Here is a 25,399-nt window from a genome sequence, read left to right as displayed (position 1 = left end):
CACGTTTCTCAAAAAAAGAAACAAAAAAACCCTTTAAAGACGTCGAGTAATTGAATCCAACAACATCGTCACGTAATCTCGCTTAGCAAATTATGCTAATATAGCGTTCTTTTTTACCCTTTAGTTTATTATTATTTCACAATGAAAGATAGTTTTGGCTCAAAAAAATTTCTTCGTGCTCATAATTTAATTTTTTACGGTTGATGCGAATGTGTAATCAGAATCCTTTAATCACTACTAACTGTTGCGTCACACTTTAGGTTTTTTGCCAAAATTGGCCTGTTTGGAATTTTAAAATAATAAATATGGCTATTTTCAAACATTTTCAACATTTGGAAACGCTGATAATTTAACTTGGCCTACTGTATTCCAAATATAAAAAAAGTCATTACACAGGACTAAAAATAAAATGTGATTGCATTTTAAATTCAGTATCCAAATTTGTATTGGGAAATTTTGCAAAACAGATTTTTTTTTTCTCCTTCTTTTTTAATAGACGTACAACTACGAGATAGAAAATTCTTTTTGCAATTTCAAATTTGGTATAGAAAGCGTTATTTTGGTTACATTCTTGAGCAAAGAAATTAAATTTTGTTACTCAATGTACAACAATCGTGTTACAATTATAATTTTCCTTGCCAATTCACCTTAGCCATAGACCCAACCAAGTTGCATCTTAAAATACTTTCAAAATGAAAATAAAAAGTAGACAACAAAATAAATTAAAATACTTCAAAGATTTTAAAGACGTAACGTATTTAGTTTAAATAAATTCAAATTAATTAATACAAATTTAAATTAAAATTTTGAAAACTACATATTTAAGAGATTGCTGTCCAAACATTTGCTAGATAGTATTTTATAATTTTGCAATAAAATTTTTTGAGTTTCTAGCCGTCTGCTATGTTTTTGGCTGTCAGCAAACAAAAAAAAAACATCGAGTTTTCTGAATCTTGCTGTTAAAACACCTGATAAGAACCCGACTATACCAGGTATTTTCTACCAAAATAAAATGAAACCAAATGGCAATACAGGACAATAGACAATTTTATATAATCTAGTTTGGTCTCAAAGAAGGATGCTTTGATGAGCTTCTGAAGCATCTACTCCCGTGACCGAACTGCATTATAAGCTTTACAACCTATTGCCTTTTGTTCTTTTCAATTATTTATTTTAACCAGCAAAATATGAAAACAAGTCACTATTGTTTTTTTGTTGTTTTTTTTTCAGAAGTGTAAAAAAAAGCTCAAAAGAAAAAAAGTATGGCATCAGCTATAATTGATGTGAAAATAGAGATAGCAAAAAAGGAAAATAAAAAGATAATAAAACGTGACTCGTTTTCACGATGCAGTAAAAAACTAATTTTTGGTCTAGTTCAAGCAGCATGCCTGATTAGGAATAAAATTACCATTTTCCAAACTTTTGATCATGTTTCTGACTCGGTCCAGCTTCTGGCTTTTGGTGAAAATCTGGCTTAGTAGCAATCCTTCTAACTGTTCATAGTTAATATTCCTTACGATACTAGGAATAATAAAGAACAAACACATAACCATACAGATTAACAAAATCACCAAATTCTGTTTAGCTTTCCAATTTTAAAATATTTGACGCATAAGGATTATGCACAGATCTAAATGTTTAGACATTCACATCCATCCTATCAGACAAGGCCGTATCAAGGGAGAGGGTGCTAGATTTGAACTCAACCCCCTTTCCCCCCCAAAAATAATAAATTTATCCGACTCGTAAAAAATCAACAAGATGCATTTAAACTTATTGTTGATTACGTATTTTAAAGCTTTTGTTGTAGCCCAATCCACGACCGAAAAAAAAAAAATCCTAGATATGGCCTTAATATCAGATGTGGGATAAAATACAGAATCTAAAATAATATGCACAGGTAGAAAATGACATACAAAAGTTAACTCGCACCTCGAATTGAACAACCTCATCTCAGATCATCACCATGGCTTCCGTAAAAGTCGTTCTACTGTTTCCCAACTAGTAGTGATGCACGACTACATCCAATCTGCCCTGGGATTCAATACATATTATGCTAATCGATCTACTTAAGGCCTTCGACCGAATATCCTTGCGAAAACTCATCCACTGCCTAGAAGTCTATGGAATCAAGGGACAGCTAAAAAATTGGCTCTCAGAATGCTTGAATGATAGAAAAATAGCAGTCAAGGTTGCAGATACACTATCCACATGGACAGATGCAACCAGTGGCGTCCCACAAGGTAGTGTTCTCGGCCCAGTCTTATTCGTCATGTACATAGACACTTGCATAAATTCCATTTCCCAAACCGACTTCGGCCTGTTTGCAGACGATACGAAGCTCCTGGGAGAATCTAGTGCATCATCACAAATCCAAAGCGACTTGGACGCCCTTACAGAGAAGCTCGAAGAATGGCAACTTTCACCAAATGTGGCAAAATGCTCTGTTGTCCATCTTGGCCGCCAAAATCAGAAGTACTCATACAAAATGAAAGGTATCGACCCGACAAAATCTACCTGTGAAAAGGACCTAGGTGTAATTCTGAGCTTGGACCTCAAACCAAAAAGCATATCGGCCTGGTTATGCGTAAAGCATCAAATACTCTCCGGCTACTCACTCACTCCCTACGATACCTTGACATTCACTCAAAGATCTCAGCACACACAACTTACGTCATGCCACAGCTTGAATACTCCACTGGTCGCCATATCTCAAAAAGGATATTGACAGAATAGAACGAGTCCAGAAACGCTTTGTAAAAGGACTTCAAGGATTCAGAAACCTTCCGTATGACGAAGCTCTAAGAAGGCTCACTCTCCATAAACTTGAGACAAGAAGAACGATCTTAGACTTAAAAACCCTCTTCAAGATAGTTCATGAGAATTTTGGGAACGTAAAAGACAAGCTTGTTCAAATAACTCCCCAAAGCAACACAAGATCGCACAGTCTGCAATTGGAGCCTATGAAGATGAAGATTGCAAGATCTAATTCTTACCATCATTCGTTCATACCCCGGGTCATCAGGATCTGGAACAAACTACCATTCCCAGTCGAAAAGATGAAATCACTGGAAGCCTTCTCCAATAGCCTAAACATAAACATACCATATCTCGCGACTTTCAACGTAGGACGACTTTAAATGGCAATCATGCCGCAGTCGATCCGCTCTTCGCCCTGCCATAACATTTTTCTTTAAAAAAGTGTCAGTTAAGTGGAAATTTTGTATTGAGAGACGTGAGGAATAAATTATTTATTTATTTTATTTATTTAAAATTTTAATACAAAAATTTTTCGCTTATACTTTAAATTATCAAATACTTGCAAGATATTTACCATGTTGAATTAGAAATTCTTCACACGAATGAGAAATTGGTCTTTATTTAAAGAAAATCTCTAGAATTTCTTACCCCAAATAATGAGTGAAAATACCTGTTTGGGAGTCGAAGGAACACTCAGCTGCGCCTTAAGGATCGGTGAATTCAACGGCTTGACTACAGATGGGGTTGATAAAGCAGCGGAGGGACTTGCCTGAAGACCAGACACATTGTGTTGAGAAACAGTACTGGGGGTCGACTGTACAGAAATCAGAGAGTTTTGGACAGGTTGCACGGGATCTGGTGGTTTAACATCAATATAGACTGCTTTTGCCAGAGGTAGGACTGGTTTTGGTACAAGAGTCCCTGGCTTTAATCGTATGTGCATATATTGGAGATCGTTTGAGAGGGAATTTTGCTTCCTAACTGGACCCACACTGCTTCCAAAAGCTCCTCTGAAAAAAGAAGGAGATACAACTAATAGTGTAAGACACGTGTTACGAATATCCTGACAGTTATAAAGGGATTTACTTTGCAAAGGGAGGTGGGGGAGCGGATATCAAACTCTTTAAAACCGGCAGTGATAGCACTGCAGTGAATAGTAATCGCTTACAATAGGTAATTATTTAGTTAAGATAATTATAATTTTTAAGATAAGATAGTTAAGAAATTATTAGGCTATATGTGATTCTAGCAATTAGACAGCATTAAAAATTATGTATCTCCTGGACAAAATCCAAACGATTCTGAAAGAAAACAAGTTGCTAGATTTGAATTTCAGTTTGAAATATAGGCTTATATAAAAAGAAAAAACCCCAAAGTAGCAGCTCTAGTTTCACTCTCTTCTTTTCCCCTATCTTTTTCAGTGTCACCCTTTGTGCCCGAAAGTACGAATTTCACCAGATTTTTGAATTAAAAGATTTACATTTAATTCAAAAGCTATTTTTTTCAATATTTAAGATTAGATGTTCACAAATCTTAAAATGTTCTGTCCTTACACCTTGGATTCACACAGCTACTTTTCCAACACGAAAGGGATCATATAAAACAGATGCAGTAATAATATTCACTAAAACACAAGTGCAAAAACAGAAACAAGAGACCGAAAAAAATAAATAAATAAAAGGAAAGCTCTACAAAATAGGTTTTAAAAACAAGACTTATATTTCCGATGCTTTAATTTTCTTATTAGTCTTCAATAACTTTTTTCTTCAATTTTAGAATAGAAGCTTTTTTCATCTACTCCTTCTGCAAAATCCTTGCAGCGTTGAGACGCCTTCGGCAAGCACATTAGCAAACACTCCTTCTCAATCATACCCTTCTCAGGCTACTGTTTCAAATATCACATAGTCGTTCCTTACAAGGATACATGAGCAAAATGACAAGGGCTCCTCCAACATCTTCACAAGAAATTATTCCTTTTTCTACTCCAATCGATTCGCACTTGTCAGTTGTGAAAAATGACAAGTAATAAAGTGTATTTGTCTCGTTGTCTGTGTTATTTACTTTTCCTTTCTTTTTGCTCTTTTCGTTCTTATATGCTTTCTTTTTTTCGCATTTTTTTTCCTAATCCCTACTCATCTATCTCTGAGCTCCTAGGCCTAAATTCATTAAAATTGATTCAGTTTTCTTGTCGCATATCTTTTGTTGCAGAAATTTCTACAAGAGCATACTGCCACGCTGTCAGCGTTTGAAACTTCAAAAAGGTTTGAATTTTTTCGACTGCGTCATCCCAGTCCGCCGCCAAGTGGGAAATATGGGTAAGTAATAAATTTCTAATTTGAATGATAGTGGCTGCGGTGGAATTCGCGACAGGTTGAGTGAGTTGAATGTGAGGCCCTTGAATTTATCCCAGATTCTTTCATGCATTGACAGAGAGGATGAAAATACTTATGAATACTTTATTAATAATTTACTCACGAACAAATACCTTTCTCCTGGAATGATTGTGACTAAACCAACAAAGAAGTTTCTGAGAACGGCATTTGTAAATTGTTATGGATTTGTGAGTAGTTTAGATAATATTTCAGTATTACTTTCCGACCACTTCCTGACCATACAATTGATGCATTTGATGCATATGAAACGTTCTTAAATTAGCATTATTCTGAGCTAGCTCATATAAATGGGTATAAGTCGTTGTTTAAAAATATAATAAGTAGACGGAGAGGAGGGTTGGTTTTATTTGTAAATGATAGTATACCTGTAAGAGAAATGAATGATTATGATTACCTTTATGATGAAATGTCATTTGAATTTTTTGCTATTGAGCTAGATTTAAGTCCTTTAAAAGTGTTAGGTTGCGCCCTATATAGGCCGCCGAGAAAATTTGTAGAAAAGTTGGATAAACTTAGCTCGATGATGACCCAAATAAAATGTAAGCTAATCATGATGGGTGATTTTAATATTGATATTAGTAATATACTTAGGTATGTGAATTCAATGCTTTCAAATAATGTTGCCGTTGACCTTGTAACGAATTGTATGTCCGCGGGTTTGCTTCCAACATGTCGGACCACGACGAGAATCACGGAGTCATCAGCGTCGTTAATTGACAATATTTTCACAAATTTTGAGACACGTTATAGTTGAAGATACTTCTGACAATTTTATGATCCTCTGTGACCTTCAAACCGGACCGTCCCCGACACCCTCTACTTTGAAGACAAGAAGACTGGACGCTGCTTCGATTGATAAACTGAAGAGTTTACTGTACCAAGTCGACCGGTTTCCCTGCTTAGAATGTGACGACGTGGAAAAAGCTACTGAGTAATTCATCGACCAGTTCAAAATAGTACTTAATAAGGCATGTCTTTATCAAGCCGGCAAGCTAGGCATTATTTCAAACCGAAGAAACCATGGATCACAGCTTCTGTTCTGTCTTCCATCCATACCAAAAATAAGCTTCTCAGAAAATTCATGGCAGATCCTACACATGAAAATCAGGCCAAATTTCGGCAGTGCAGAAATTGTGTGACAAAGCAGTCATACCATCTTCGAAAATTTCAAATGCTGACGGGTTGCCAAAAAAGACTTGGTTGATTATTAATGAATGTCTTAGGAAAAAGAAAATGAAAAACCTTCCGGAAGAGATAATATCACCAAAAGACAGAAAATTGTTTAAGGAAAGCACAATGTTGTTGGTGTCCTTAATGAACACTTCGCAAATATGAGTCCCGGAACATCGCTTGAGGCATCAACTCGAAGCTTACCCGATTCAGGAAATTCTAATTCCGAGCCGCCTCCGTCGGAATGCTCTTTTTTTCCTAATACCAGTGTCAGCGGAGGAATTACTGCAAGGTATTTAACAACTAAAGAATGGGCCGTCGGAAGGTATGTACGGCTTGTCGACAAGTCTATTAAAACGGATAATGCCAGATGTTACAGACTTTTTAGTCCATATTTTCAACTTATGTTTTTTCAAGTGGACATTTCCCAACTTGCTTAAAGTCTGCACATATTATAGCCCTGCATAAGACTGTTGACGTGAAATATCCATAAACTACATACCAATCTCGATCATATCTCTATTCGCAAAAGTAATTGAGCGATGTCGTTACAACCGTATAGTGAAGTTTTTTTGATGGGAGGGGGTGTTTTAATGACCTTCAGTTTGGGTTCAGGAAAGGTCATAGCACTGAACATGCAATTATGACACTCACACAGTTTATACACCACATTTTGAATAAAAAAGAAATTCCAGCTTATATAAAAAAAAGCGTTCGACACTACTTGTCATGCTATATCTCTAATTGGATCATATTTAACTGGGCGCAGTCAGTCTTTGAATGGTGGAAATGCTACCTCTTCACTACTTGGTATCACTGGTCAAGTCAGCGCTCCTCAAAGGCCCATACTTGAACCTCTACTCTTTTTAATTTATGTTAAAGACATCAACAGGGTGCTAAAAGATGTCAGGCGAAATGTCCTGTTCGCTGACGATACGGCCTGCACAGTAGGCAGTGATGATGAAAAGTCGCTTAAGAAGAACATATTGGCAGCTTTCCAGAGGATATAAACCTGGTTCAGGGCAAATAAATTATCTGTTAATAAGTCTAAAACCAACTACATGATTTTCTCTCGTGCTGGCCAGTCACTAGCTGAACTTAGTAGACTACCCATTAATGAATCTGCTTATTTAGAGCGTATATTTACTATGAGATATTTATGTGTGCTAGTTGATCAGAATATGAGTTGGAAAGAACACATTGCTAAATTGCGGATGAAGTTGGGAAGGAATATTGGAATTTTGCAATAGCCCAAGTCCATTCTTAACTGAGTTATTGTACCGTGATTTTAATTGAATATGTTTAAAACTCATATAAAACCACTTCAACGATAGCAAAATAAAATCACTGCGTGTCCTAAAACTTTCATCTTCTCCCCAATATCCCTACCATCAAAATCACCAGTTAAAAGTATAAATTATTTCCTAAATGTATCATTTGTGGAATTATTATTAACTTTTCATGGAGTGATGTTTTGTGTTAAGTATTTTGCTAAAATTCTTCCAAAAAATGTTCATACTATGGAACTATTTAACAAATGTGAGCATGATTATAGAACGAGGCGATCTTCTAAGTATGTAGAACCCCAAGCGTGCACTGAAAGATCGAGGTTTTCACTCAGGCTCAGCATAACCATACTTTGGAATGTGCATGGGTCGGGTCTTGATCTCGGTCATTCCGTTGATAGATCACGGGGGCAATTAAAAACTCTTTTACTAACCCTTAGATCTTTTTTTATTCATCATTTTTTTTTACTTTATATGGTATTTTCCCATTATTGTATCTATTTTCCTATCGTTTTTCCTTTTATTCAATATTTTGGTCGTCCCGTTGACTCATTTTGTTGGTCGAGTTTCCCCGCGGCTTCACTTGACATTTTTTTTTTTTTTTTTTTTTTTTTTTTTTTTTTTGTATTTGGCTGCTGGCTTGGATTGATGCTTGGTAAGTCATACATTTTGTCTTTTTATTTATTTACAAACGAGTGTGATTGCGTGCAAATCCAGTGATATATATATAAATATATATTTTTTTTTTTTTTTTTTTTTTGGTTGACCGGTAATACGAGCTGAACTCTCAATAGTTTGTACATAAAACAAACCTGAACATATAGGTTTTTCTTTTCTTTGTACTTAGTCTAATATGTCCCTTTTTGTAGTTCCTGTTTTAACAGACCAAACGGGCAAAACCCACTATGAATTATATTACTTTGTCAGAGCTGTTATGCTCAAACAGTTTAGCATCAGAATATACATGAAGCATGTGTGATCCCGGGGTTGGCCGCCACAACTTACCTAATTAATTTCGTAAGCTGCTGTTGAGTAAAAACCGCCACTTTCCTGGGCTTTGCATAAGTCTCTGCATAGAGTTTATGCATTTCAGCAAGATCAACAGACGATCCTCGTGATGGTTCGAGAACTGTTTTGATCCAAGATTTAACGCCACTTTCTGCATCATTTTGTTTTGGAGTCATAGGTGTTGCTGCTGCAGCTTTAGGGATAGCTACTTTGGAAGCTGGAGTCTTTGGCGGTGGTGCTTTGATTGGTGTTGTTTGGTTATTAGTTGGTGCAGGCACAGGAACTAGACCCGTATTCGCATCAATTACTTGCATATTAATACAAGCTCTCTGACCAAAACTTTGAGCCTGAAATACAATAAACAAAACAAATAAGTGATTTTCAAACTGACTGTTCCATAACAGTTTCTTGCCTCTTATAGCGACCGCTGTAAGAAAATAAGGAATGCTTGTGGTGAGTCAAAAATAAACACCAGTTTTTAGTTTACACAATATAACACAAGTAAAACAAGTACCAAAATAAGTTGTTAGTTACAAAAATAAACACAAGTAAAACAAGTACCGGCGATGTATCATTTTTCGTCATTCCCTTGATATACTCTAATAAGAAACCAGTCCACCTCACCTCCAACCCCTTCTGTGGTCAGCCATTTGGTTAAAACAAAGTGACATTGCGATATTACGGTGCAAGGTGTAACAAACTTTCCATAATTATATTGATTTTTCCTGCCACTTTGTAATATTTCCACAATTTTATTGTGCCATTCCTAAATTTTACCAAAATGTCGAGAGCATTCGGTAATACTTAGTAAATGATCATCTAGTTAGAAAAATCGATACGCTCACCCCCCCTCCTCCCTAAAGTGTTGGTTAGTAAAATTTCTGAGTAGTACAACCCACTTAAAACACCTCGATTGCTGGCTTTTCACATGGAAAAATGCTTTGAGTTACGACCTGGACATTTTGGCTTTTTTTCACAAGGATTGATAACGATGGAGCAAAGGAAAAAGCTATGCAGGACTATGCGGGAAGTAACCACTGTTTATTTACGGTATGATTAGAGGCAACAATTATAGAACCAAATCATAGGCGTCTTAATTTAAACAATTTGAACATGTTGGAGAGCTGTAGTTTTAATATTTATGAACTAGGACTATCCAACCAGCATTCTTATATCACAATTTTTATATTGACTATCAAACAAATATTGCTTTCCTAATAGTGGCCATGAAAGCTACAAATATACATGGGCATCTACAAAGTCACAAAAAATAACCCTTGTGGCATTTTATTCTTCGTGACAAGGACATCTTTCTCATGTAAACAGTTTTTGTGCATGAATCATGACTCAGTCAGTGCTAATCAAGCCATGTTATCATGTTTCCTTTTTTTCTCTTCTCGTCATTAAATTTGTATATTTAGTCATATAAATAAAGCGAACTGACAGAGAATGATAAATTAGACTGATTTTAAAGAATCAGTAGCAGAAAATCAGAATAAAGCATGAATACCAAACAGACAGGATAATTGCTTTATTCACAGAAATGTACTAATAGTACACACGTTATCAGCATAACGTCATCAATACTGGGTATGACGCCACCACTAGTGAGCTACCAAACAGAATAAGGTGGCAGGAACGTGAGTAAATTGAGACGGCAGCAAATAAAACAGTGTTTCTGCAAGCTCTCAATTTTGTGAAAGTTAACGAGCGTATAGGATTCTCTATAACTTTATCTTTTAGAAATAAAAATACAAGCTTTCTGAAGTTTTTCTATTAATTAGCTCAAACTTTACTGGTCACACTAACAGTTAAACACATACATAGAAAATAAATATGGTAATTTCTTGATGTTGGAGTTAGTATTGAAAATTCATCAAAAATTAAAAAAAAATTACAGTGACAAAGTAAACATTTAAAATTAAACTTTTAAAAAACATGAATAAGTAACTATAGAATGTCACCCCTCATGTAAATTAAAATAAAAATTATGCTAAAACACTAATTTTTGACTGTTCAAGTTATCATATCAAAATAACACAATATGACCCAAAAAAATCAGACTTAAAAGACAAAGCAATTAAACATTCACGACTTAAAGCGTTAAACTAGTTTAGCTTTCTTCTTCATTCAACAAATTTTAGGAAACAAATGCCCAAAACATGCGCGAAAATCACTTGTTCATTGAAAATGTAAAAAAAAAAGTAATCCCGAAAAGCATAGCATTACGCCAAATGCCACGGGTGTGACTGGTATTTTTCCCAAAAATAAGTGTATTGTTCTTTCTAGAACTCTCAAGTATCTTAATCCACAGATAAATTTACCGAGGGGCAATTTAACGTCATAAAAGGCAGGACATATAGGACATGTTCAGGACGGATAACTTGTATCTTTTACGTGTAAGCATGATAATATAATTTAAAACCGAAAAGAACATACTACCCACTAATACCATATTCAACTATCTGTAGGTATGTCTATCAACATTTAAAGCAGGGTTGTAGATTAGTCTAAAACCTGACTTTTAACATAATATTCGGAAATTAAATAAAAAGAAGGAAGCAGTACAAAAAGAGAGACGCTTACCTCGATCGTTAGTAGGGACAAAAGTGTCTTTAGTGAGCTGTGACTATTTAAGATTCTATTACAGGAACTTTCACCAAGTGATGAGACAGACAGAAGACATTCAAGAGTCATTATCAATAAAAGGATATCATGTGCTGTTAGATAATTACATATACTCTCACAAATCTGAAAGAAAAGAAGAAACTGTGAGTTTCCTTAGTTTTATTAAAAATTGAATAGTTTACTTTCACTTAAAGTGTATAAATGCAGATTAATCTAAATCAAGACTAGCAATGCTTAATAAGCATGGAAAGCAGTACCAAATACTGTGTACTCATTAAAGCTTAGGTACTTAAACGAACCAAATTTGTTTTGTTTTTTTTATCAAACTTTAACAAGTCTTATGTTTAATAAAATAATTACTGTATTGTTTAGGTGAAGCCAAAGGCCGTGGTAAATTGGCAAAAAGAAATTTTTGCCACAGTAGACACATTTTCAAAATATATTTTTTTTTATCCTTTTTTCTTTAAATTCTTCTGACTTGGTTCGCTTAAATACTTATGCATATTGATCATTGGCTTATTTTGTAAAATAAACAAAGAACCCCGCCTTTCCCACACATATTATGCAAAAGCACGTTTTTGCCAGCATATTCATTTCTCGTGGAATCCAAAAATTTCGAGCACAACTCCAGTTGAAAAATTTGTCTCATTTGTAATTTCAAAGTTTAAACAAGTTTCTTACCCAGAAACACAATTTTTCAGATTGTTGGAATGGTACTTTTATTACAGGATTGTCAGTAATCCGTGACTAATCAATATGGGTCTTTTAAGCAATTAATTAAAAAAAATCCACAAAATAAGTTTTCAAAGAAAAGTAAAGAACTCCGTTAAAAAAAATGAGAAAAATAGAATCAAATAATCTACCAAGCGTAAAACTACCACAAATCAGCATCGATAAATAAATAAAACCCAAAACGAGCAGAAATTGACAAGAGTAGGGCTCGAAACCCCCTATGCCTTCCTAAGGCCAGAACATAATTTGCACTTTACTGAAATAGAAAATACAAATGAATGTACATTGTCAGTTTAATGAACATATGCTGATATTTATTCCTTAAAATGTTAATTATGTCTGATTTATTAAGGTTATAAAAGGGAAAACGTTAAAAAAGGATTTTTTTTTTCAGTAAAGTGCAAATTACGTTCTGGTATTTGGAAGGCATAGGGATTTCGAGCCCTACTCATGTTAATTTCTGCTCGTTTTGGGTTTCATTTATTTATCGATGCTGATTTTTGGTAGTTTTATGTTTGGTAGATTATTTGATTCTATTATTGCTCAATTTTGGTTTAAGGGAGTTCTTTGCTTTTCTTTGAAAAACTTATTTTGTGGAAAGTTTTTTTTTTAATTATTTTTCTGTTAGTTTCATATAGACATAGTCTTTTTAAAGAAAAAACAAAATAATAGTTTAAATCTTTTCGATTTTTCTTTAAGAATCTATAGTTTGGCCTGCTATTTGTATGCTGGAGGAACTTCTCCAATAATTTTTAACAGCATACACCCTTTTCAAAATCTGTACAAAAATATTAGTTTTTAATATAGTTTTATACTCCTCTAGTGACCTGACAAATAAAACATAGTACCATCCGCAAAAACTTCTATCTATGCTCTTTGACAGCTTGGATACACTTACACACTTGGTTGATTTAGTTAAATGTTAAGAGCAGAAGTAGTAATACAAGTAACCCCGAAACTTTGAACACGATACCCTCAGTTATTCTTGGGATATTGCTCAGATGTCTTATAGACAACAAGCATGCACACGGTGTCTTTTGGTTTAGTTTTAAGGCAACATTTAGTTTTTAAACATAATGGGCAAATTGCATAACTGTGGAGGGTTGACCAACGCAATCGCACAAGAGATACAGTTATAAGACTGTTCAGCTATGCTGAACAAAATGGCTATCTTACATTTTCGATTGGAAGTGTTTGGAAAATATGAGCCAAAGAGGAGGGCTGATTGCCATCCAATCACGTTTGACTCTTAAAAAGGGTGCTAGAACTTTGAATTTCCAATCAAATTAGCTTCTTCAACTGAAGAAGAGACATGAGGAGTCTGTTATGAAACAGCTAGCTTTGTTGTATGTAAATAAATCTGCAGGGCCACATGGCCTCCACCCCTGTCTCTTGCATGAGAGCAGCACAGAAATAGTATACCCACTTTCAATGCCCATACGACTATCTCTTGATAGCTCAAAGCTTCCTGCTGAGTGCAAAGTGGCATATATTACCCCCATTCATAAAAAGGGAAGGAAAGATTCTGTGGAAAATTTATGGCCTATTAGTATTACCTCTGTTGTTGTTAAGCTCCTTGAAGGTATTGTCAACAAAGCAGTTATTGAGCATCTTGATCGGAATCATCTTCTTAACAGCTCTCAACATGGTTCCCGATGCAAAAGATCAGTTGACACTAATCTGCTTGAGTCATATGACTATATTACAAAACTACTGGAGTTAGAAATCCCTGTTGACATGATCCCTCTTGATTTTTCAAAAGCATTCGACAGAGTTTGTCATAGGAGACTTGATCTTAAGCTACAATCTATTGGTTTGGAGGGAAAAAATTCTTAAATGGATTCTGGATTTCTTGAGGAATCGTGTTCAGCATGTAAGACTGTTTGATGCAGATGGCAATCCTATTCTATCCTCCTCTCAGAATGTTATCAGTGGGGTTCCACAGGGCAGTGTTCTTGGCCCCACCATGTTCAATATTTTCATAAATGATGCTCCTCTAGCGCTTAAAAGCAGGATGACGTTATATGCTGATGAATCCAAGGTGATTGGTCCAGCTAGCACTCTTGAAGATACTTCCCAACTTCAAAATGACCTTGATCTCCTTAGCGCGTGGGCGAAATCTTGGCTACTCACTTTCAATGTGTCAAAAATGTCACGTTTTACACTTTGGGCACAAGAATATCAATACAACTTACTCTCTTTACGGTCAGCTCCTTTCTCCAGTGTTGGAAGAACGTGACCTAGGAGTAATTGTTGACAATGATCTTAGATTTAGCACTCATGCAAAGAAGGCAGCAGCATCAGCTAGCTCATCACTAGGGCTCATAAAGAGAACAATTTCCTCCCGTTCTCCTAAAATTCTAAGCCTTTTGTATAAAGGACTTGTTTGGCCGAGGCTTGAGACAGGCATGGTCCTTGCACCCCCCTTTTTCAAAAAAGATGTTAAAATTCTTGAAGATGTCCAGAGAAGCCACTAAGATGGTGAGTGGACTGCATGAGCTCCCTTACCCTATAAGGCTATGCAAGCAGAAACTCCCAACTCTGGTTTATAGAAGAAGACGGGGTGATGCCATTCTGGTTCATAAACTTATTAATTCAAAGGCAGTTCCTGGTCTTCTTCCTCTGGCGTCTCAGGATTCTTGTACAAGGGGACATAATTTGAAGTTATCCAGGCATTTCTACTCAAAGCGGCAACGCACCCATTTTCTTACCAACCGTGTTGCCAACCTCTGGAACAAATTACTGCCAGATACCATTGCTGCCCAAACCACAGACAGCTTTAAGAACCATCTTGACAACAAATGGTCAAAAAAGAATGGAAGTATAACTGGGAAGCACTTGAATCAGCAACATCAAACCACTAGTCAAGTGTATGTATTCAACTATGTGTCATGTGTTATCAACTCTGGAGTTTCTACAAGGAAAAATCCTTATATTGCTCCAAGCTGCAATTTAAGGTAATTTAAAATATCAATGATAGTACTAGCCATGATAGAGCAGCGATACCTATGATTTTCCTTATATACCATTTTAATATTTGCATACGTAGTTTTTTTTTCGTTTAATTGAAACTCTCCCTAAACGTTTCAACTTAATACCCTTAGTGCCACTCGTTACAGTAGCCATTGAAGTAGTATTAAAAGTATACACACAATGTCTTCTGGTTAGTTCAAAATTTACACAAATTACCCTGAAAGGTCTAAATTAATAATGTAAGCAATGGTGACATTGCTTTGTCACCCTTTTGACAATCTACATGATCATAGTCCGTTTTGATTCAGTTTAACATCCGCCTAAATATTCCTTGAAAGCTTCACCTTAATACCCTTAGCTTTTGTAGTAGCAATAGTTGTAGCTTTAGTAGCAGTATGCACCAAGTAACTTTCTTTTTTTCGACATCCCCTTCAACACATGATGGAATTTTCAATTTAATACCATCAACCAGTCCTAAAGCATTACTGATACGTTCTTTTGACAATCTATGTGGACACAGTGTGTTTTGATTTATTTCAATACAACTTAAAAATCTTTAACAAAATTTTTGTAGTGCCCTTAAGTTTACTAGCAGTAGTGGTAGAACCAGTAGTTATAGTAGCAGCATAGTTAAAAGTAGTCGTCTTATCTTTAGTAGCAGTAGTAGTAGGAGCTTAATAAAAGTAGCAGTGGTAGTTGTTGCAGGATTACAAGTGGTAGTATTATGATGCAAATATTGTCTTTTAGTTAGTCCAACATCCCCCACAACAAACCTTTTAAGTTTTAATTTCGTACACAAAACTGTTCCTAAAATATTGTTGATATACCCTTTTGACAACCTGCAAACGGATGGCAGTTTGTCATCCATACAACACAAATTTTCAGAAATGTTCTCTGAAAGTTTCACGTTCATACCCTAAGGTATAGTTGTAATAGTAGTCACAGCAATAGTATTACTGCTCAACTTAATACAACTAGCCGTTGCCACGACATTGTCAATATCCTCTTTTAATAACCTGTATATTCATATACGTTTTTAAATTCTAATCTTAATGCTCTTAACTTTACAACCTAGTAGCATGCACATATTGTATTTTGGTCAATTAACCTTCCCCTTTAAGCATTCTCTGACAGTTTTAACTTAATACACAAATCAATCCTTAAGTTAAGCTATTTTGACAATCTAAATACACATAGTGTCTTTTGTTAGCTCGAATTTGCCATTAATATTCTCTCAAATTTTACCTTCATAGACTTCGCCTTGATAGTACTATTATTACAGCAGTTTATGTGGTGGTAGTAGAAGTAGTTGCAGTGTTAGTGTTGTATTAGTAGTAGTAGTAGTAGCAGTATTAATTGCGGTAGTAGAATGTGCATATTGCCTTTTGGTCAGTTGAACATCGCTTTTATGATGCCCCGGGAGCTTCAGCTTCACACAGTAAGCCATTCCAAAAATATTGTTTATGTGCACTTTCGACCCCCTTTTGACGTCTTTTCACTTTAATACTCTAGACCTTACAAGTTGTTGCAATTGAAGTAGTAGTTGGAATAGTTTGGTAGTTTTAGTAAAGTAGCAGTGGCATTACTGTTAGTAGTAACATGCATATATAACTTTTTTGTCAATTGATCTTCCTCTTTAAATATTCACTGAAAGTTCCAACTAAATACCCAAATCTATTCTCGAGATACGCCCTTTTGACAATCTACATGTACATAGGTTGTTTTGATTTAGTCCAAATTCCTCCTTAAAATTCCGTTAAATTTTCGCCTTCATACGTGCAGCCTTAATTGTACTAATATCATAGTAGAAGTGGTATAGTAGGAAGAGCACTAGCAGCAACAGTGTATTATTATCAGTAGTGACAGCAGTAGCAGCAGTATTAATAGCAATAGTAGCATGTACATTTTGCCTTTTCGTCAACTGAACACCCCACTCATGATGCCCCTGCAGGTTCCTCTTGTTACGAAAAGCTGTTCCAAAATATTGTTGATAAGCCCGTATCAGCAATCTGCATACACACAGTATGTTTTGATTTAGTTCAACTTTCCCCTCAACGTTTTCTCAGATATTTTTTCAATATCCTCAGACTTAGTAGTACTCGCTAAAGAAGTAGGAGTTTTAATTATAGTAGTGGTAGCAGTAATAGTAGTTATGGTAGCAGTAGAAGAGTTGTAGTTGTAATAGTAGCAGTGTCCAAATGTAGCCTTTTTGGTCAATTGATCTTCTCCTTTATCATCCTGATAGTTCCAAAAACAACATCTTCATTGCTTTTGGCCTTCAAGTGACAGGCTTAAACATCCCAATATTCTTCTCGAAATAAAGTCAAGTGTCACACTCTGCCGTGCGCGTCCAATGATAATGGGAAGGATTCAACAACAAACATTATGGGTATGCATACCCCATCCATTCTCCTTTTGTGCCCCCAATAACACCACCGACTACTTTTAATTTCATCCGTCATAGGTGGCTGTTTCATCTTGTGCTGGATGAAGGTGTCCGTGACCCTACGAATCATAGATGTTGACTAAGCAGCTTGAAAAACGAATTCAAACATCTGAAAGTAGCTGTCTCAGATGCATCCTTGGTATTCACTGGACTGACAGGATCGTTCAACGCCTTTATCCGAGAAAAGATCTTCTGAAACGATCTACAAAACGCAAATCAGGGATATTAGATATTACTTCCTACCAGGTTTCGTTAAGATTCTTCAACTGCTTCTCGTAAATGCTCAGATAACAAGAATGCCGGACCACCTCGCCATAGGCTGGATCTGGTATAAGATCCCAAAAAGTGGAAATAGGACACTGGATCTTACCTTTCACCAAAGTTTGAGAACATTCAACAACACATTCTAGTGGATGTTGTGATGACGAGAATTGAAAGTCCCTGCCCCCCCCCTCACACAATTATATTAGTAGAGACCTTCAAGCAGTATACCTAAGACTTTTAGTTCCCATGCAGTTTGGCTGAGATCCAATAGTCCATTCACCTAGATATACTAATGCCAAAAATTCTACCCCCCCCCCTACCCCTACAAAGGCAGATTTGGTTCGCATCCCCAAAAAACAGAAATGCTACGTTAGTTCTGCCTTATATAGGTTGGATTGGCTAGGACATACCCAAAACACAAAACTAACTCATGGTTCCTATCAAGTTTCGTGTAGATCTGACAAACCACTTCATCAGATCTCATGATGACAAGAATTTGGGACCCTCACACCCCCTCCTCCCCTACACACACATACACACATAAAGGTGATAATTAGCATGGATCCCCATAAGATGTAGCTAGGATACTAGCACTTAATTCAATTCCTATTTGGTTGGGATTTAATAACCCTTCTGATATACGACCTAGCGAAAAAAAAACACATCCCTTCCCTTTGCATCTAAAGTAAAGGTTTTATCAAGTTCAGATCCAGAAAATACATAAGTAAAACACTAGCTCTTAATTTCTACACACTCCCATTTTTTCAGCAGGGGTTCCATTTGGTCAAAACAGCAAAAAGACAAAACTAGGGCACTAGTTTTTAATTCCTATCATGCTTTGTTGGGAATGCCTTTTGATAGATGAGCAAAAGAAAATACCCTGGATTTCCCCTCATCTCTGTGTAGGACTGTAGCCAAAACTTGTTTCAGTGTGTTTCTTGGGGAAAGCCATATATGACTTATTTCACCAAATTATTTCATTATATCACCATTTCATCATATGACCGTTTCATTATATGACCATTCTTATTTCATTGTATGGCCATTTCATCAAATTCCATCAAAATAAAAATTTTACCTTATAAAAATCGAAATTTTTACTTGCGTAGAATTTGACAAGAATCCTTGAAGAGATAGTAAAAAAAAAAAAAAAAAAAACTTTTCTTTTCTGTTTCATGATCACCACGCAAAAAAAAAAAAAAAATCGAACTTCCATCTCTTACTGCTAATAACCCACAGACAGATTGTTATTTGTACACTATTCAGTAGGCTAAAACTTTTCTTTTTGAAAATATTACATGAAATATTGAAAACTTTAGAGGAGCTCTTTCCTCCATTCCTACATCTCTCATCAATATATGGCTACAGACTTGAAGAAAAGAATCAGAAATTGGGATTTTTAAGATTGACTTTACAGAAAAATTTTGCAAGAAACTTAGAAGAGAAACACAATTTTTTATGCAAGTGCTTGAATAGACAGCTTCATGGCCAACATGAGTCCTATTAAATAATCGCAAAGAAGTTCATTTTTGGGCACAGGACAGTTCATTTTTCTTTCTGTTTGTAGTAGGGTTAGTAGGGGACCCTTCTAACCAGTTTTTTCTTCTTTTTGGGGGGAGGGGGGCTTCCCTATTTCCCTCCCTTATATGTTCAGGTAAATAGTTGAAACCTTAATATTTGGATGTTCGCTTCTTTTATTTTCTTCTAAAAATGTAAACCTGCATATATAATAATCTAAATACAGTACCTTTTGATCTAAAGCTGATTGCAAAATTATTTCATTCTCTTGAATTTGGCATAATTTAGACAGAATCTCTAATGATCCTAAAATAATAGCTCGGTCTTGACTCAAAAGCCCCTTAGAAATTGTTCCAAGAAGCATAGCTGAGACTTGAGAAGTAACAGGGTCTTCCAAATGAAATTCACTTGCAATATTGCCAAATGCTTCACAAGCCAGAGCTTTTAATTCGGAGCGATCCGAATGAATACATAACAATAAGAATCGAACACACGTCAAATTTTTGGCTAAAATTGGTTGATTTGCTTCCTCGAATGTCAGATTTCTGATGATATGAAGCACTTGAAGGACACGAAGTCCATAAAAATCTCTTTTTCCGCAATTCCAAGCACTAAATAAAGCAATATCACTTTCAGTTAATTGCAAATCATCATTTTGTTTCACAGGACCGTTTTCCTCGTGGTTACATTCCTCTCCCATTAGAGATTTAGGTTTCTCAGCATCAACAAATTCAATTTTGTCTTTAAATCGGTCTACTTGTTCTTCTTTACACTTTGGTTGAGATTCAGCAGTTTCGTTGGGTAAATTTGGAATAATCACTGGATGAAACAAATCAACAGATTCACTTATTTCTTTATCTTCTTCAAGTATAGGAGTTTCAATGTCTGGTGGACCGACACGCTCATGAATTCGCTCTGATGACAATTCTAAGAAGTCTTTATCACTAATTGAATATTTCCAGAAATTTGAAATTCTAACACGATGAGTTGTTTTATACACTTGAGACATCAGTTCCCGGGTTTGTTCTGAAAAAGTAATCAAGAATTTCAACACATTGCATAACTAGTAAATAATCTAATTAAAAGGGTCTAGAAGGTGATTGCTATAAAGCAGCAACTCCTTTTTTCATATTTCATAATTATAAATCTTTACAGTATTCAACTTGAGTTTCTCTCTTAGAAGTTAGACCTTTCAATCATTGTTTTATAGTATGTATATTCAAAACAAAAACATAGGCTAGATAGAGAGATAGATATATAGATATTAGATTAGCCTACATTTTTTCTACTGTTTTTTATCGTTTTAAAAGTGAGTCATCGGGGTTAATTTGGCCAAGTTCACGAAGCAAAGAGTTGAGAAAATACTAAAAGAAAGATTTGTTCCCGGTTTTGAAGAAGACATGCACTGATTATCTCGTGAAAATAACTTCCATGCATCTGGTGTCTGCATATATCCTTGAGTATGATGAATATTCTTCCATGTATTTCTTAACCCAAATTGTGATTATTCTAAGCATGTTCAATGGATTTTAGTCTTGTTTTTTTTCTATAATTGTTTAATCTAAAATTTTTAGACAATATCTTTGCAACTGTATAAAGCTACAATTCAATCAAATGCTATGACTCTAAACAAAAAGAAAGTATAAAAAAGTGCACTTGGTCAGACTGGCTTCATAACAATTGATAGTACTTATAATCAATCTTACTAACACAATTTTCAGTGGAAAGTTTCATCAAAAAGATCATGAATGAAAATTAGAGTTTCTTAATAACGTGTTTTAACATTAACTAGTAGTCCATAAGCTGCTCTAGCCTTCGGGCTGAAATGTCCAAGTAGCCCTGCACGTGTACTTTTCAGGTCAGTACCAAGGGGTAAACCCAGATAAGTTAGGGATGACAAAAGTTCGATATCAGAATCACTCAAAGTGACTGTGGTAGTATCAGAACCTGGTCGTTTAAAATTGAACTTAATACATTCACTCTTACTCGGATTGAAATTTAGACCAATATCGTTATACTCCTCACTTAAACTTGCAAAATTCTTCTCTATTAAAGCCAGGGTTCTGTTCAAATTAAGAATATCGTCAGCATAATTCAAAAGCGATAGGTCCAAGCCACGAAAAATAAAACTCATACAAACTTTCTTCTGGCCATCGATAAAACTGTTGTTAAATAGCGGTGGTGAGGTTATAGCACCTTGTCGAATACCTTTATGTACAGGAATGGACCTGTCAATTAAATCAGAGTTTTTACCAGAAAGTGACTTAACCTTTACATTTAATCTCCGATACATGTTTTGAAGGGTAGCTATTACAGAACTGTTCATACCACGAAGCAGAGCCGCTAGTAAAAGTTGCGGGGATTCCAGAGTCAAAAGCTCTGCTGATATCATGGGCGGCAAGAAACAGTGGATCCTCAGACGAGGCGGTTTCGAGTATAACATTTGCAAGGACGGAGAGGACGTGCTCACGGCTAAGACCGTTTTTAAAACCGAACTGATTTTCTGGTGTGGAGCAAGTCTGATTGAACATATTGATCACAAGGGATTCCATTAGCTTGCACAACACAGGAGAAAGAGTGATTGGGCGGTACGACTGGCAATCGGTGCTATCTTTACCCTTTTTGCAAACATGTGTAATGACCCGGTACAAAAAGCATCCGGAACTTGCTCACAATTGAAAAACATTTGATAGAGCAGTTCTAAATAATTTATAAGAGACGGAGACCCGTGAACGAGATGCATACCACTTAACTGATCAGCGCCACTAGAATGTTTCTTCTTCAGGTTCAGTATCGCTTCACGAATGCTTTGGATTGTCGCGACAAACCCAAGATCACAACTGTGGGACTCGAGGGCCTGATCGAGCTCTTGGTTGAACTCTTTCGAGATTATCATTCGGAGCGGCGAACTCCCTGTTGAAGTGTTCTACCAGCTCACCGTCAGTAGGAACAGCTTGATTAAGTGGCACAATACCGGCCTTCCGCTTTACAAACTTCAGAAAGGCTATTGGATCATTGTGAAGAGACTGGCTATACATATCAATTATGTTTGCTCTATGTTTGGCAAGTTTCTCGGCGAACTGACGCTTTGCAAATACGCGAACTTGGTTGGTTACTCCGTGGTTAGGCCGACCGCACTCCGTATATACATATATATATATATATATATATATATATATATATATATATATATATATATATATATATATATATATAAAAATAAGTTGTATGTCTGTCTGTGGGTCTGTGGATCAGGTGACGTCATGTTTCGGCTGACGTCATGAAATTAGTTGCCGTCATTTTTGTTATGACGATGCTTAGTATATTGTAAAACACATTAATTTGGTTAATAATATACCATTTAAAACACCAAAATGAACATGCTGGAGTAGTCACTCGGTGAGAGAGGGAGTCAGAACGGAGAATGAAGGTCCCAGGTTCAAATCCTGGTTAGGCTAAAAAAGGTAAAAAACTAAAAACTAAAAAAAAAACTGAAAAAACTAAAAAAAGGCAACAACTACAAAAAAAACTAAAAACTAATAAAAAATAAAAAAGCCGAAAAACTAAAAAAACTAAAGAAACTAAAAAAAGGAAAAAACTTAAAAAACTAAAAACTAAAAAAAAACTAAAAAAAAGGAAAAATGAAAAATAGAAGAGAAAAAGAATACTAATAAAATTAAAAATAAAAATAAAAAAATAAAAAAGATAAAAAGCTAAAAAAAAAGGTAAAAACCAATAAAAACTAAAAAGAAAAAAAGGTAAAAAACTAAAAAAAAAATTCATCTAAAAAACTAAAAAAAACTAAAAAACGTAAAAACTAAAAGAACTAAAAAAGTAAAAAAAAACTAAAAAAAAGGAAAAAACTGAAAAATAAGCGGGATATAAAACAGGGGGATATAAATGACGACCGGGACATAAGGAATATAAATGAATCAGAAAATACAACTCATGTTTCCAAATGACGTCGTTTGGAGCCCAAATTGAAAATCCAGATCAATTTATGTCTACTTTCAAAGTAAAAGGGCAAATTTATCATAGAGCAGGGTCTCATCTACCATTCTCAGGCGAGAATCATAAATTTTTACAATTGTACTTCATCAGTGATAGAAATTCTGAATTGAATGCACGTTGCGAAATTTCTCCCAACATTGAAAGGACAATCGTTTCCCAATTACAACATCTTTTCCACGAAAATAATAATTTAGTGCGTCTGTTCAAAACAGCCATCGATTTGATGCCTACTTATACGCATAAAATTGTTATTTCCGCTGACAAAACGCCTCCTGGCCAACATGTGCGTAGATACAATGCTCCAACTATCGACGAAGTGGCCATCGTTATGGTCGGTGATCAGTTTTTACCTCGAGATATTATTCTCAGGGTTTCCACCACACGTGCTACAACTAAAAATAGGCCTACCAATAATACTTTTAAGAAATATAAACCCACAAAAAGCTTTGCTATGGCACTCGACCTGCCGTAAAAAAACAATGGAAAACCTAATAGAGGCCACAATCTTGACAGGGCCTTTTGAGGGTGAGGCTGTTCTTATTCCTCGCATTCCCAAGATTCCAACGGATCTGCCTTTTCAATTTAAAAGATTGCAATTCCCAATTTGATTAGCATTTGCAATCACCATTAACAAAGCTCAAGGTCAATCATTAGAAAAATGTGGTATAGATCTTAATACTGATTGTTTTTCCCATTGACAATTGTACGTTGCATGTTCGAGGGTCGGTAAACCTGACAATCTATTTATATGCAGCGACAACTGGACAGAGAAGAATGTTGTATATTCGCAAGTTTTACGCAGTTAATTTGTATTTTATCTATCTATCTATCTATCTATCTATCTATCTATATAAAAACGAGTTGTATGTATGCATGTTTGTTTGTTTGTAAAAAGAGCGTTTGCATATGATGTCATTATTAAAACGATGACTCTGGTCAAACAGTAGACTCAATTTCAGGACGTATACAACTACCTGCTGATTTCTGTAATTTAGTGACGTCCAAAAATGAATTGATTGAAAAAGTATTTCCGAATATTCTAAAAAATTATAAAAATAATAAATGGCTAAGTGAAAGAGCGATTCTCGCACCCAAAAATATAGACGTCCACGAAATCAACAATATTGTTTTGAACAAGATTCGAGACCAGGCAGTCCTTTACAAGTCAGTCGACACAGTTTTGGAACCAAATGAAGCGGTTAATTATCCATCTGAATTTTTAAATTCCATAGATCCTTCAGGGTTTCCACCACACGTGCTACAACTAAAAATAGGCGTACCAATAATACTTTTAAGAAATATCAACCCACCAAAGCTTTGCAATGGCACGCGACTTGCCGTAAAAAAAAAAACAATGGAAAACCTAATAGAGGCCACAATCTTGACAGGGCCTTATGAGGGTGAGCCTGTTCTTATTCCTCGCATTCCCATGATTCCAACGGATCTGCTTTTTCAATTTAAAAGATTGCAATTCCCAATTCGATTAGTATTTGCAATCACCATTAACAAAGCTCAAGGTCAATCATTAGAAAAATGTGGCATAGATCTTAATCCTGATTGTTTTTCCCATGGACAATTGTACGTTGCATGTTCGAGGGTCGGTAAACCTGACAATGTATTTATATGCAGCGACAATTGGACAGCGAAGAATGTTGTTTATTCGCAAGTTTTACGCAGTTGATTTGTATTGTATCTATCTATATAAAAACGAGTTATGTGGATGCATGTTTGTTTGTTTGTAAAAAGAGCGTTTGTATATGACGTCATTATTAGTACATACGGCTTTGCATATGCACAGACAATGGGAAAGCCAAGAATGTTGTTTATTCGCAATTTTTGCGTAGTTTGAAACACATATATAAATCTATCTATATTCACAGGTGGGACACAGGGACACAACTACAATGGCGCATAACTAATATGGCGCGTAACGACTTACGCGCGCGGGGGGGCTTGGGGGGGGCGCGAAGCGCCCCACCAACTAGGTGTTGGGGTGGCGCGAAGCGCCACCCTAACAGCTAGTATATATATATATATATATATATATATATATATATATATATATATATATATATATATATATATATATATATATATATATATATATATATATATATATATACTAGCTGTTGGGGTGGCGCTTCGCGCCACCCCAACACCTAGTTGGTGGGGGCGCTTCGCGCCCCCCCCCAAGCCCCCGCGCGCGCGTA

At 35.5% G+C, this 25,399-nt stretch overlaps 1 protein-coding gene across 1 annotated transcript in view; it reads right to left on the bottom strand.

The window, feature by feature from the left end:
- LOC136025018 (AT-rich interactive domain-containing protein 2-like) overlaps positions 1-25,399 on the bottom strand; it is a gene marked incomplete in the record, with an annotated part of 76,803 nt that overhangs the window by 22,015 nt on the left and 29,389 nt on the right. Inside the window, 4 exon segments of the mRNA XM_065700648.1 lie at positions 3,431-3,770; positions 8,615-8,964; positions 11,204-11,368; positions 19,408-20,204. Coding sequence (XP_065556720.1) covers positions 3,431-3,770; positions 8,615-8,964; positions 11,204-11,368; positions 19,408-20,204 — 1,652 coding nt within the window.

This window comes from Artemia franciscana, chromosome 3 (assembly GCF_032884065.1).
Source record: "Artemia franciscana chromosome 3, ASM3288406v1, whole genome shotgun sequence".
Taxonomy (NCBI): domain Eukaryota; kingdom Metazoa; phylum Arthropoda; class Branchiopoda; order Anostraca; family Artemiidae; genus Artemia; species Artemia franciscana.
This window is presented reverse-complemented; position numbering and strand designations above follow the sequence as displayed.